This window comes from Gambusia affinis, linkage group LG14 (assembly GCF_019740435.1).
Source record: "Gambusia affinis linkage group LG14, SWU_Gaff_1.0, whole genome shotgun sequence".
NCBI lineage: Eukaryota > Metazoa > Chordata > Actinopteri > Cyprinodontiformes > Poeciliidae > Gambusia > Gambusia affinis.
In genome coordinates this window covers 13,546,260-13,561,936 of record NC_057881.1, presented here as the reverse complement: position 1 = coordinate 13,561,936, position 15,677 = coordinate 13,546,260, and the positions used below count along the sequence as shown (strand labels likewise).

General features: G+C 39.0%; 1 protein-coding gene across 1 annotated transcript; it reads left to right on the top strand.

The window, feature by feature from the left end:
• Positions 1–8,430: 8,430 nt before the first annotated feature.
• azin1b (antizyme inhibitor 1b) lies at positions 8,431–15,086 on the top strand. The gene is made up of 11 exons (XM_044138136.1): positions 8,431–8,634; positions 10,062–10,205; positions 10,357–10,555; positions 10,642–10,815; positions 11,040–11,212; positions 11,340–11,553; positions 11,640–11,714; positions 11,980–12,145; positions 12,291–12,400; positions 13,279–13,496; positions 13,598–15,086. The coding sequence occupies exons 3-11, from the start codon at positions 10,454–10,456 to the stop codon at positions 13,671–13,673; spliced, it is 1,308 nt and encodes a 435-aa protein (XP_043994071.1). The 5' UTR covers positions 8,431–8,634; positions 10,062–10,205; positions 10,357–10,453; the 3' UTR covers positions 13,674–15,086.
• Positions 15,087–15,677: the final 591 nt, after the last annotated feature.

The following is a 15,677-nucleotide window of genomic DNA, read 5'->3' as shown; positions in this document are numbered from 1 at the left end:
TCTTTCTTTCTTTCTTTCTTTCTTTCTTTCTTTCTTTCTTTCTTTCTTTCTTTCTTTCTTTCTTTCTTTCTTGCTTTCTTTCTTTCTTTCTTTCTTTCTTTCTTTCTATCTATCTATCTATCTATCTATCTATCTATCTATCTATCTATCTATCTATCTATCTATCTATCTATCTATCTATCTATCTGTTTGTACAGACAACGTTGCAGAAAAGTTCAGCTTTTCTGAAACATTGCCTCCTTGTGGTGAGATAAAGGTACTGTACTGTGTACCTCATTGCCATTAGGGGGCAGTAGATCTCTAGAAATCAGCAGCTTTGTTTTCCAACGATGAGCAAAGCTATTTTGTAGAAACTCTTGAATAGTTAAATTTTCACGTTTATAATCCAACTGTGTGTTTAAATGCTTACACTGGGGTTCTCGCATTTCTTGTGATATATATTTTTACTTGGCTTAAGTTTTATTAGGCCCGAGCAGCAAAGCGCTGCGAAGGCCTATTGTATCTGTACTGTTTCTTATTATTATTCTTTATTATTCTTCCACCCAAATGAATTGCCTTTTTGGAGGCTTTATCATATTCAAAAACTCACCAAATTTGGCGGACGCATAGAGACTGTTTAAAATTTACGTATTTTAAGGTCGTTGCAAAAATCGCAATAAAAATGGCTCAACAGCGCCACCTAGAAATTTTCAAAAGACCCTTTTCTATTCACTTACTTTGTCGTAGAGACTTGAAATTTGGTACAGTTGTAGAGCTCCCCAAGACGCTCAGAATTTACAATTATTGTCATAGTCCAAGTATCACAGGAAGTCGGCCATTTTGGATCGAAGGTCACATTTTGACCCGATTTTTGCCGTTTACACCCTTCGTATTTGATCGAACTCCTCCTAGGGATTTCGATTGATCGGCTTCAAACTCGGTCAGTCTGATCATAAGGCATGGCCGATTAAAAGTTATCAAAACGGTGAGTTTTTGAGTATGTTGAAGGGGGGTTAGCAGGGGTCAAAGTTCACCTACTTGCCATGAAATTCAAAACAGTTATAACTCCTACACTAAAACTCTCAGAGGAACCAAACTTTCAGTGATTGAGCATCATGGGTTGACCTAAAATACCCTGTGGTCAAATGATGACATCACTAAGGCCACGCCCCCTGAGAACAGGAAGTGTCATATTTTACTGGGAACGGTCCCTATATTACACCTTTGAACTAATCAACATGAAACTGTGTTAACAGACAGGAAACATGTGGCTGTATAAGGGATTCCAGCCCCGACCGGCTTTGATGGAGCAGGTGGGCGTGGCGTGGCGGTGACCTCTAACGCCGCTGTCATTCGCTTTGGCTCTGAAGTCCACAATTTTGGGGCGAGCTGCTCCAAACTCATTAGGATGGATCTTTATCCACCCCAAGACAGGAATCCATAATAAAATTTGGTGGGCGTGGCCTAATTTCTCTATAGCGCCCCCTAGAAAATTTTAAATGATCAGCCCCAAGCTATGGTTTAACCTAGAATTATGAAACTTGGCACACATTTGTATCTTGTCAGGACGTACAAAAAAGTCTCTTGGAGCCATGGTCTCAACCCAACAGGAAGTCGACCATTTTGGAATAAAGTTCCAAAATTGACCCCATTTTTGATGTTTACAGCCTTCGTATTTGATCGAACTCCTCCTACAGTTTTTCAGATACAGACTTCAAAATCGCTCAGCACACACTTGAGGCATCAAAGGTGAAAAGTTATCAAAGGAATTGTCGTACTTCAAAGTATGTGGGCGTGGCTATGTGTCAAACTTTGACTATTCGCCATGAAACATAAAACTCTTATAACTCCTACACTAAAACTCTCAGAGGAACCAACCTTTCAGTGATTGATCATCATAGTTTGACATAAAAGACCCTGTGGTCAAATGATGACATCACTCAGGCCACGCCCCCTGAGAACAGGAAGTGTCATGTTTTACTGGGAACGGTCGCTATCTTACACCTTTGACCTAATCAACTTGAAAGTTTTTCCAGAAACAGAAGACATGCTGGTGTATTTTGGATTCCAGCCCCGACCGGCTTTGATGGAGCAGGTGGGCGTGGGCGGCGTGTAAGTGACCTCTAACGCCGCTGTCATTCGTTTGGCTCTGAATTCCACAGTTTTGGGCAAAACTTCTCCAAACTCTCTAGGATGGATCTTTATCCACCTCCTGAAAGAAATCCATAATAAAATTTGGTGGGCGTGGCCTAATGTATTTATGGCGCTGGCTAGAAAATTTTAAATGATCAGCCCCAAGTCATGCTTTAACCTAGAATTACCAAACTTGGTACATATGTGTATCTTTTCAGGACGAACAAAAATGTCTCTTGGAGCCATATTCTAAATTCAACGGATTTTCTGTAATTTTAGATTTTTTAGAAAAAAATATGTTATTCCCATTAAGTCCTCTTGGTGTCACTGTTACTCCACATGAATAAGGCGAGAATTACACAGTATGAGAGAGGTGCTGTAATGGCGATATTAACCACTTGGTGTCACTATCACGCCATACATGACTATGTGTACATTTTTACCACTGCAATTCCCAAAGATGCATCTGTGTATTTTGTAGTTCCACAGTTACGTTGTTTTCGATACTTCTGCTGGCTCGTTGGGATAAAAATAGCCTCCACGGATAACATTAACGATCAATCCTTCCTTAATCCCGTCTGCATGTGCGTTTTATTATGTAAGTATACATTTCCATCTCCTATATTTGCGTTATATCACTTATTAGCACTAGAGAACAGAATATGAATATGACGGTTCACAGTCAAGCTAACGCAGCTAAGCTATCTACGTGCACAGAAGCATGCAGGATTTTATCGGAGAGAGCAGCGCCTGCAGCTGCACTCTGCTTATTAATTTTCCCTGAAGTAAGAAAAGAAGAATTTCTGATATTTTTATTATTGAATCATCTTTATAATTAACAAAATTGTGGAGAAAAAAAAAAGATTCTCTGTCAAAACATGTTGTACGTAGCGCACGCCAAAGCTTAAATCTTATTTCTCAGTTCGCTTTTTTATTTGAACCTCCGGTACTTCTAAGAGCGGTTTGCATCCCAGCGAAAACATCTTGTATGCGTAAGCATGCGCCAAAGCTTAAATCTTATTTCTCAGTTCGGTTTTGTTTATTTGGTGCTTTTTCTGTAAGCTAAAAATGAATAAGCAGAATTTGAACCTCCGGTAGTTCTAAGAGCGGTTTGGATCCCAGCAGAGATTTTTACTGTGTGCGGTTCTGGCTCGATCTTTAGCACGCACGCACGCACGCACGCACGCACGCACGCACGCACGCACGCACGCACGCACGCACGCACGCCCTCGAAGGGTTGAATATGACGGTTGACAGTCAAGCTAACGCAGCTCCCTTGTTTTGACTTATGATGTTTTTTTCAAAAATTGCATAGAAACGAATGAAGAATTGCCTTAATTTTCATGCTAATAATGTTGTAAAACTGTTGTTTGCAATATTTTTACATCAGTTTAAGAAATTTACAGTATATATTGTAATTCTAAATTATAAAAAATATTTTTGTAAATATTTGACATTTTCACAGTGAATTTTTTATTTATTTTTTCAAATCGGATTTTGTTTGAAATCAAAACAAAATTTGTTTTGATTTTGATCAAATCAAATAAAAATCAATGATTTGAATGAACTTTAAACTCATTCTTAGAGTTTAAATTAGAGTTTAAATTAATTTTAATTTTAATGCCATGGCTCTTCAGTATTTATGTGAGCTTTAAGGGATTAATTTTTGCTTTGAGATCTGTTTACTTTCTTCCTAGTTAAAGAAAGCACATTTCAGCAGCAAGGCATTTAAAAGTGCTTTACACCAAATCAAAGACAAAAACACAATGCAACATAGAATCAACAATCAAAACAAAACATCAAGTCAGATTTTGTCAATACATTTGCAATTTATTACATTTCAAATACAACTCTAAACAAGTGGGTTTTTAATTTAGATTTAAAGGAAGTCAGTGTTTCAGCTCTTTTACAATTTTCTGGAAGTTTGTTCCAGATTTGTGGTGCATAGATGCTAAATGCTGCTTCTCCTCATTTGGTTCTGGGGATGTAGAGCAGACCAGAACCAGAAGACCTGAGAGGTCTGGAAGGTTGATACAACAGCAGCAAATCTTTAATGTATTGTGGTGCTAAACCATTCAGTGATTTATAAACTAACAACAGTATTTTAAAGTCTATTGTTTGAGCTACAGGGAGCCAGTGGAGGGACTTTAAAACTGGTGTTATGTGCTCTATCTTCCTGGTTTTAGTGAGAACACGAGCAGCAGCATTATGGATCAGCTGCAGCTGTTTGATTGGTTGGACAGACCTGTGAAGACGCAGTTGTAATAATCAATGTGGCTGAAGATAAACGCATGGATGAGTTTCTCTAGATCTGGCTGAGACATTAGTCCTTTAATCCTGGAAATGTTCTTCAGGTTATAGTAGGCCATCTTTGTGACTGTCTTTATGTGGCTATGAAGGTTCAGGTCAGTGTCCATCACTACTCCCAGGATTCGGGCCTGATTGCTGATTTTAGTTGTAATAACTGAAGCTTTGCACTGACTCTAGATTGTTCCTCTTTAGGTCCAAAGATAATAACTTCAGTTTTGTTTCTGTTCAGCTGGAGAAAGTTTGGCACATTATCTGTTCTAAGCATCTGTTCTGTGTTTGGATGGGTTCTGAGTAACCTGGTGACTTTAGATGTGCCGCTGCTGCACCACCTGGATAGAATGATTAGTTCATTAGCCCCACCCACTACCCACAGAAAGTCACCATTTTTTCCTGCAGTATGTCTAACTTTTCTCTGTTTTTATATGGATTTAATCCAGTGCAAACCCACTTAAAATGATAAGGTGATGACATCTGTCAATGCTGGCTGAACAGTGTGGGCGTGGCCAGATGGCGAATGTCAGACCCTCGCCATATTCATACGATTGTCTTTAAATCACACATGGATGATCCGATTGGAACCAAACTTGAAATGTAAGACCTGTGGTAACCTTTAAAGAGCTCAAATGTTTTGAAATGTAATTTGACTCCACTGCGCCCCCTAGGTCAATCCATCCGCTATATCTCCGCCGTAAATGGACCGATCTGCGCCAGATTTTTTGTGAGTCGTCGGGAAGCGCTGCCGAACGCATTCGCGTGTGTCGTGTGGCGGGCGATCGGCGGGAAGGTTCGACGGCTCCCTGTGGCGAGCGCCGGCTCTGGAAACGGTGCGAGAGCTTCCGCGGCTGCTGTAACTCCGCGGTGGCCGGCGAGCCGGAGCAGCGCTTGCTGCGAGGGCCGCACGAGGCTGCTTGCAGCTTTAATTTGTGAATACTTTGTTATAATGACGGAAAGAAAACACAGTGTGTGTTTGCTAAGGAGAACGTAGCTAAAAATAATAAACTAATTGTTGTGGGTTGAATCGCGGGTTGTAAAATGGAATAGTTGGATTTTTTTCTATTTGACGATTGACTCCTTTATGATTTTTGCAATAAAATGTTGCATTAAATTTGTCATCAGACATTTTGCTGTTTAGAATAAGCACACATCTTATCTCATATCTCAGGCATTGAAAAAAATTGTCTTTGGGTTATTTATAACCCAAAGACATAGGTTGTTTAGAGGATGGATTTCTAGAGGATATGAAACTGATTATTCATGCTAATTTTGGTTTCTATCTGTTACTTCTGGCTCAAAATTAAATTTCCTTTCTCAGAACAGTGACTTCATTTTAATGAGACTCAGTGGAACCGGAGCAAAAAATTGGATTTCTTCCCCATCCTAGTGAATATAAAAGTACATTCTTTACTTTTCCTTTAAAAGTTGCAAAAACAAACTTTTGTCTGGATTAAGAATATGCAAAATATTAAGTGCTTGAGAATTAAACCATTTTCCTGAAAATTATTGAACTCATTATTCTTGTCAGACTGTACATAATGCCTCAAAACATCTAGATTAAGTTTAAACAAGTAGATAAAAAACTTTTGAAAAAATTTTATATCGGACTTTCCTCTTCGCAATCTTTAGTGCCTGTATGAGTCAGTGTTTTTTGAGTTCATTGGAGTGCTATAAAAAAGATAAGGGTGTTTGGACCACCGCACTAAGTTCCTCCATAGCACAAAAAACACAAGTCATATGACCGTGACAGAAGCAGGCCAAACTTTCCTGCTTGTCTTAACGGTGTGTGGTCTACAGAATTTTATATAATACATCATGCTGCATTAGAAAATTCTTGCATCACTCTGTATTATCTAAAAAGGTTCAGCTAAATGATCACGAACCAAAAGTAAGACAGGGCGACAAAGAAAAAATACAGAGTTAATAATTAAAAATTTGACATATTTTAATCCCTCACATTCCATGATACACAAGCAGACAGACTTTAAACTGAAATGAGGTTATTTATATAAAACTTATAATCAGCTGGATTTGCCTGATCCTATTGCAATAAGGGGACTTTTGGCTCACTGACTTTCAAAACTTTCCCACGAGCAAGCCTCAAACCTCATAAAAAAATCACATGGAAACCAATATTTTGCTGGGTGCAGTGCATTATTATTATTATTATTATTATTATTATTATTATTATTATTATTATTATTATTATTATTATTATTATTATTATTATTATTATTATTATTATTATTATTATTATTATTATTATTATTATTACAGTGTAGAAAGCCGTTTGCTCCTTTATACATAAGAACAAGCTCTAGCTTAACTGGAAAAATGCCTTAAGCTATTCAAAAGCAGTCTGAGCAGGTTTGCACTGTCAACCTCATTTTCATATATTATATGTTGCTTAACCCTCTTGCATTGTCACAACTGCCACATTCTTTCCTGTTTTAAAAAGTCTTCATGATCCTTAAACTTTTTCACGTTTTGTCGTGTTACAATCAGCATAACTTAATTGAAGATTGAATGCTGCAAGTCAATGCCTCATTCGAATCTGCTGGGCTTTCTTAGATAGAAAATCTCTTAAACAAATTTTAATAGTAAACTGAACTTTAATGGGTTGTTTGATAACTAGAATAAACTGAAATTTATGCATGATTGAAATTATTTATTTTTTGTAATGTGTCTTGAGATGATATTGTGAACTGGTGCAATACAAATGAATTGAATTCACTTTTGCTACAAATTCAATTTCATTATTTTATTGTAAGTCCTTAGCATCTTTAAAGGTGCAAAGATTAAACTTCCCCTCATTCTTCTTTGCAAAACAGTATTTAACTGCTACCTGTGCAAGTTGAGGGTATATATGAAAAGTATTTTTTCTAATCCTCTTACCTGGTTAAATTAAAAGAAAAAAGAAAAACAACAGCTAAAGCTCAATCAGATTGAATGGAGATCAACGGTACATTATTTTTTTACGCCTAGTCGAAGATTCTGTTTTATTTGGATCTGAACTTTGACTACACCAATTTACTTGTGACTGTAGTTCATCTCCAGGACACAACTTGTATTTTGTTTCAACAGATAGACATTGTACCCACAGGCTTCTGGTAGTTATATATTATTTAACTGTAGTTCTCGCTACAGTTATCCTGAAATGTGATTCTGCTCCTGTCTCAAGTGCAGTCCTCAAAGAAGTTTTCTTCTGATTTTTTTTTTATTTTATTTTATTTTTTTTTAAGAAAAGATTTTGAAAACTGTTTTGTTCCTTTCACTTCATGATGTATTACTTTTTGTTTTTGGTATTTGTGGTCTATCAAAAAAATGTAAAGAAATATATTAGAAATTGTGGTTGAAATTTAATAAGTTTAACAGTTTTTTCAAGTCTTTTTTTATGGGAATACTTCATTTTACTAATACCCAGAATATGTGTTCTTACACATCTATTATTCTATTCTCATTTAACAAATAAACATGCCAAACATTTCTTTAAAGTGCAATGTTTTGCTATCTTGTTTACATTTATTCACGTTATTGTTTTTGAAATTCAGAAACAACAAAATGAACAAAGGACATCAAGGATATCAGCTGTGAAACTGGTTTTTGTGGGGTAAATACCTTCAAAAGTGGATAACACTTTAAGCTCTGATGTGAATCATCTACTATATTAAAGATTTGTCTTGTCATGCTTTTCCAGCGTTTAAAAAACATTGACTTCTAGTTTACAATTACATTTAAATTATAAGTCCTCCTTAAAAGTAGGTGTTCTTCTACATTTGATTTATTGCGGCATTTGATTTATTGTTTATTAAAATCAGAACAAGAGTAGCATTGGGCTTGTTTATTGTGCGGCCATGTACGGAAAGTTTATGGTTATGTAACCTAAATGAACAACCCGGGGATACTGCGGACCTTACAATATACGGAAATACATATTTGGTATGCCCTCAAAAATGCAGAGCGTTCATTGGTGGAACTGAAACGGCTGGCGCCGCCCACTGGGCCGTTGATCACCTTTTCTACTTCCCCTGCTCTCTTCCAGTAGTTCTCCACCCACCAGCCGACAGAGAGGACGCAGCGAGTCAACGCGGGTTTCCGACCTAAACATATGGCAAAAATAGCCTTCTTTCTTTCTTTTAACGTTGGGCCCACTACTCTTTAAAAATTCCGCCGAAAAAGAGAAGACGATTTTCCAAATCCTTTCGGCCGTTATCTCACGTAAGTACAGCGAAGCGTTCCCCGGCTGTTGCTACAAGGAGGATTCATTAAGCGGACGTTAACATGGCGGGCTGCTCTTTCTGCTGTCTTGCTACACATGACAGACCCGTTCACTGCGCTCTGTGATTTCGACATGTCTTCCGTTTTAATTTGAACATGTAAATATTTCTTTGGCGAGTCGGGTTTAGTGTGTTTTTCGTGTAGTGGATTTGTGTTAAGGTTTGTTCTAGGATTATTACGAAAATACGGCGTTAACACAGCCATCTCCGATCGAAGGGCAGCCGACAGCCACTCTAACGTTAGCGGCTTTTCTGCCTTGACTATTTACCCAGGGTGTTTATGTTTTCCCCGTCCGTATTGCCAAAATAACCACGTTTATTTGTGACATTTGTAACGGTACTGGTTTTCCGTGGTTTATTTTATCATCTTTGGTGACGCATTGAATTAATATTCAATTTGTCAAGTTGTCAGTCAGTGTTTTCACTTACAACGCATGCGCGAGATTTGGGGAGACGCATTAAATGCCTGACAAACCGGCCATGTTATCTTTTGTGGAAGTAAGATAAATACTTGTGTTTTTTTGTTTTTATTATTAAATGAACATAACCAAGCTATTTAAATGGTTGCAGAATAAGTACTATCCCATATTGTATTGTTGTTACTAAAGTTTAGTGGCATTAAAGATGAGTTTCACCAACACATTACACTAAGGAGGCTTAGATCTTATTTAAGCTTCATGACTATTTCCTCCTCTGTGGTTCTGAAACTTTTTAAGTCAAGTCTCATCAACACAAAGGAGGAAAGGGTATATTTTAGGCAAAGACATTGAATAAAAGTAAAAAAAAAAAAAAAAAAAGATTTTCTGTATTACCTTTCTGTTTAGTTTTTTTTAAAGTTGTGGATCAGTATTGATACTATTTGAGTCATGTTTGTTTGAAATTAGCACAGTGGGATAGTTTTAAAAGCTGCAAATTTGGACTGATTTATGTTTTCATTCAGACTGAAATCTATGAGAAATTGTGACCTAAATCCACAAAAAAAAAAAAAAATCTTTCAAAAAGTATACATATACTGCACTTGAATATAACAGCGGGATTTCAATTTAAGCTACCGGTACTGACTATATCGAATTGCAGTTGTCATCACAATATCACAAGCTCAGTGGACTGCTTGGGCACATTATTTTTATTGTGTGTATAGACGAATTTTCATGCATTTACACTTTACATATCACTGGTGTTTCCTTTACGGCAGTGGAAATTCATATTACTGAAATAGCAAATACGAAGCTGTTTTTGAGGGCTCAGTGCAGCCTGCAGTATAAAGTTTGAACATGTCAGATGCTGACTGTAACATTGCAAGAGGCCCTTTTTATTGCCTCTTGTGCATGCATTCATGTCTAACATTGTGTTTTTGTTTTTTTCCAGGGCTCCCCTGTCTCTGTACAGGTGTATGAGCGCTACCCAGAGGGCCTAGGGGCGGCCCTTTACAGGGAGCACTTTGACTTCAACGCTGAGCCACCTTGGGATCCTAGCTGATAGCGGGACAGGTCCATCTCCTGACTTGTCCATGTTAGTGTTTCTTTTATCTGCATGAAAATAAAACAAGTCTAACAGAATGTTACACTTTAAAAAAAAAAAAAAAAAAAAAAAAAAACACACAAAACAAATGAAGAATTTCTAAGTCGCGTCATGTTGATTCTGTTTGTGTCCGTCGTTCCAGTTTGTTGCATACCGGCAGGACCCCATTGGCTCAGTCGTGACCCCCGGACTCGTTTACTACTTCTTTATGATCGTCGGCTTATTGGAACACGGTTAAGATGAAAGGATTCCCTGACAAACCAAGCTATATCATTCAACTCCTGGATGGAGGAGTTACTCTGGAAGACGTTATTGATGGACACATCTGTGAACAGGATAAGGTCAGTCTTGGTTAGAACAAGCTGAGGTTGTGTGGAAACTGAATGTTTGCAAGAGCTGCGCCGTTTAACTGCTACTGTGTTGACAGGTGGAGAAAAGTGCGTTTGTGGTGGGCGACCTCGGTGCCCTGATGCGCCAGCATACGTGCTGGCAGAGCATGGTGCCGCAGGTGCAGCCTTACTACCCGGTCAAGTGCAACAGCAGCCCTGCAGTCATCGAGGTGCTGGCGTCCTTGGGCCTGGGCTTCGTTTGTGCTAACAAGGTGAGGATATCTTTTTAATCAACACGGCGATTCATCCTCTTATGAAAGCATTTTGTGTTTTGGGGCAGTTGCATCACAAGCCCTCAGTTGATTACTTGTCAGCTGATAAGTGTTGCCCATTAAACTTACGTAATGCTCTAGTTATTTTTTTTTAGGATTTTCATGGGGGATTTTCTTCTGGAATCTGTGAATTTCTCCCAACTTGTGTGTTTTCCTCCCTCCAGGCTGAGGTGAGCCTGGTTCTGGAGCACGGCGTTCCCCCAGAAAACATCATTCTGTCGAGCGCTTTCAAGCAGCTGGCACACATCAAGTATGCCGCCAAGAACAGTGTACACCACCTCGTCTGTGAGAATGAGGCGGAGCTCTCCAAGATTGCTCGCCTGCACCCAGAGGCAAAGTAAATGAGAAAATACTGGTCATCAACAGTTTATTAGAAATATGTTTCTTTGAGCTTGCAACACACTTCAAAGCGTAAACGTCTAGTTGCATGTGATTCAGTTGGGGGATTCTTTTCTTTCGTTCAGGCTGCTGTTGCAGTTAACCACCGAGGCTCATGCAGCAGAGACCAGCATGCCTTTTGGTTTTTCACTGAAGAGCTGCAGACATCTGCTGGAGATGGCCAAAGAGCTGGGGGTCCAGGTGGTGGGAGCGGCCTTCCACATCCCCAGCTCCTGTCAGGACCCGCAGCAGGCCTATACCCGTGCTCTGTCAGACGCTCGCTGTGTATTTGACATGGGGGTAAGCACCAGCTTTAAAAAAAAATAAAAATGTTTGGACGTAAATGGAGTTTTATTGGGATCAGCTAACTTGTTTTCTCTTGTCAGCTGGATCTGGGCTTTAACATGCAGATCCTGGATATCGGTGGAGGATTTACTGGCTCTGAGTTTCAGCTCAAACAGGTCAGTTTCAATAGTCATGATGAGATTTTTTTTTTAAAAATCAAAATTTTGCTAATCTATATTTTGTTTTGCATTGAAATTAAAGTAGCTCAAAATTTGTACACTTTACTCTGGGCAGGCAGGTTATGTTTTAGTTGCCACTTTCCAGCAGCACTTTGGAAGATAGAAATGTACGCTAAATAAGAAGCCGGCAATTGAGTCAAATATTTGTGTTTTTAGTTTGAATCTGCTTGAATAATTTATTTTTTTTCCTCTTTTCCTGTAGGTTGAGTCTGCAGTGCGACCTCTCCTGGACGCCTACTTCCCCCAGCGATCAGGTGTGCAGGTTCTGGCGCAGCCTGGCTGCTTCTATGTGGCCTCTGCTTTCACCCTGGCCGCCAGTGTTATTGGCAAAGAGGTGGTGGCTCGCTGCTGGGACAGCTTGTCTCAAGGTGAGATGTTTGAATTGTTCTTCGCTCCTTTTCTTGTTTGAATGTACTCAATTGGAGCAAAAGGTGTTGAGATAAACGTTGACTCTTAAATTCGTAGCTCAGAAATGCTACTGTATTTCTAACATGTTTAAATGTATTACAACAGGTGAGAAGAATGAGGACACAGAGTTCTTGTACTACATGAACGAAGGCGTTTATGGCTCATTCAGCCACAAGCTACTGGGGAACATCATCACCACTCCATTAGTGCACAAGGTTAGTAAGGCCAACACACTGACAGCAGATCTGGTTAAATACAGAAACATGTTTTAGCTTTATGAAAATTTGGCATGCAGCACATGATTGTTTTGCTATTCAAATGAAACGTTCCATATAGCGACATTTGTGATCCATAGTGTGATGCAGCCTCACTTGATTGCTGTTTTCCAGTGATTGTCCAAAGCCAAGACGGTAATAAATGTTGCAGAAAGACATTAAAGTATTCCATGTTTCCGAATGTGTCGCACACGCATGAATCTTACATGTTTGTTTAATAAATGTTGTGACCAGAAGTAGACTTCGTAATGCTCAGTTTGTGTCAGACACACAATATGGTGTTAGTTTTTCAAACATGGTAGAAGTCCATGCAGCCAAATTTGTCCTCCTTGTAATCAAAGGAAAAACCTTTCAGCCAAATGACCAGCAATATGTGGGGAAGGGACATGTTTTTGTTGCTAATTTCTGAAAGCTTTAGTTGGTTTGAAACCATAACTTTTTAAAAACATTGTCAACTCCTGATGCTGGTAGTCGGCTCATGCAGACTTGGCGTGATAATCACCTCTTCACCAGAAAGCCATTTTGAATTGGTGCATCTTAAATCTTTGTTCACCTCTACGCAATGTTTACTTTGGTCCTCAATTGACTTGAGGAAACGCTAGTCAGATATAGCTTGTTGGGAGTTGGCTGATAACCATTCAAGAAAACAACTACATGATTCATGACTTGATATTTGCTGCTTTGTCATCTATTGTGACCTTTAACAATGAGCTAACGGAACAGTCTCAGAAATTAAAGATTGTTTTTTGTATGCTTTCACACTTGAGATCATCTCTAAATTTTCTTCTTTTTTTTTCTTTTTGTCTTCATTTCTGCAGCATGCATTGTGTGTTGATGAAGCAGTGTATCCCAGCAGTCTGTGGGGCCCGTCACTGGACCAGCTGGACCAGGTAGTGGAGCGCTGCCCTCTACCAGAGCTCCTGGTGGGAGACTGGCTCCTCTTCTCCAACATGGGCACTTGCTGTCTGGAGGAGTTCAGCTGTGTCTCCACCTGCAGCCAGCTGCCTGTCTATTACACCATCTCCACCCCAGACTGGTAAGATTAGAGACAAGTGGCAGTTTAAAAAAAGAAAAAGTGTGCTACGCTTGGAGAAGCAAAGAAAATGAGTTAAAATCCGTACTTGCTCTTCTCCACAGGTATGAAATGCAGGAGGCGGGCGTGGCGCTGGATAGTGCCATGAAGAACGTCTTCGTGCTCCAGTACAGCATGTAGCAGCATTCTGCCCCTGTCCCATTTTGCATTGCACAGATGTTCCTTCCTCTGCTTTCACCATGTGAGAAGAGAGGTCGGCGTGGTATTTCGGACAAGGGGCTAAATGTGCTCAACATTCCAGCCACCTTGGGGAGAAAAAAAAAAGTGTCCCATCAATAATTTCCTTCCAGAGTTTGACTTGTTTGTTTTTTTATTTTATTTTTTTTTTTTTTCTTTGCTTGTAGAAATGGGAAACAGTTAGTTGTGCGATACCTCAATTTAATCCTAAATTCACCTGGTTGATAATCGGAGTCCTGCTCCTCTCTGAAGGACTGAATCTGTCGGCTAAACGAGCGTTAGTCTAAGCTCAAATGATATTATGCAACAAAATGGATGACTCGTTGGAGATGGGAGCCCAACAGGTTTGGGAAGGTTTATTTTTGAATCAAAGTCAGTTTACAAATTGTATAATTTAATCAGTTTAGTCAAATTTTCTATTAATAATCTGACAGTCTTGTAAACTCCAACACATTGTGTCTGTACATGATTTATTTTTTCTTCTTCTTGGATTCAGTACTTTGTGTCGAATCTGTTTGTCGGACCCCTTACTTTGTATAGAAACGATAATTATCTAACCTTTCGCTCAGCTGCAGCTCAACTCAGTGTTTTATTTATTGGAATCAAATATTACCGTGACATATTTCAAACTCCATCTTTGGATGTGTTTAGTCCAGGTAATATGCTGTGGCCCGTCTATCAGTGTTTTCCTGATAACATATTTATGTGGTGTTTATTTATTTACTTTTTTAAACGCTACAGGATTAGGATTAGATGTGCTGTGACCTCAGTGGCGTCCCTTCATTCAAAGGGAGCAGCAGAATTTTTCTCATTGCACATCCTTTTGCTAATGCAGAGAAACCACACAGTAACATCTCCTTGTCTCTAATGGAGAAGTGGGGTCAGTCTGGTTAAAGATGCACAAATTTATTTGGATTAAAAGAACCTGAAGCAACCAGCTTTCAGATCTACACATCGGTGTTGCTCTTGGTCCTTCACAAAGGACACCAAAAGCTAGCTATCTTAGTCACATAAGATATTAAAAACTGATACCAAAAGTACATAAATGTCAAATCTTTGAAATGAAAGGCATTGATAGTTAAACACAGGCCTCTGATAAATGACATGTTCGATCTTTCATTGTGCCTCTTGAAAGACATGAGGGGCACAACGCAGAGTCTCTTGTACAGCTTCATGTTTGATAACTTGATAGGTAACGTGACTCCGCAATTTGTAAGAATCCTGCCCTTGTGTTTTACAAGTGACTAATGTATTAATTGTCTAAGGCACTAATGGACCATAGCCTGTTTTGACTGTAAATTGTGCTTGTTAAAGTAATGAAAGTGATTAATTTAATACATTTCTGACTGAAAACTCTTACTTGTGCAAGTGTTTTGCTTTTTGGAGGTCGATAAAATAAGAACAGTGGTCGACTTGGCAGATTATGATGTAATAAAAGAACCTGTAGGCCTGAATGCCTGTTAAGTTTAGTGTTCATGATTCAACAAGAGTTCAGAGGCAAAAACAAAAAATAGGCCCGTCTCATGTTTGTCAAAGTATATCTGGCTTTGTGGGGAAGGAGTCTGTGGCCTGGTGAAGGAAAAGTGGAACATTGCTGTTGGTGTGACTCTGGGCTGCTGCAGAACCTGGAATACTGTTTTAATTGAGAAGAATATCCTGTTAACAGTTTGTGACCTTAAGCTCAAGCATGCAGGACAAGGTTCTGATCTCACACTCCATTGCATTTCTGAGTGAAAGGAAAAAGAACATGTGGTTGGTGGCCTAGTGAAAGTCTGGACATAAAAATGATTGAGGTGCTTTGGCGTGAACCTTAAAGGCTTGAAAACCACAACCCGATTCACAAGGATCAGTGGGACAAAGATCACTGCCATTTATTAAAAAATGCTTGAGGGTAGTTTTGCTAAGGGCGGCACAACCAGTTGAGTTTATGGAGAAATCCCTTTTCCG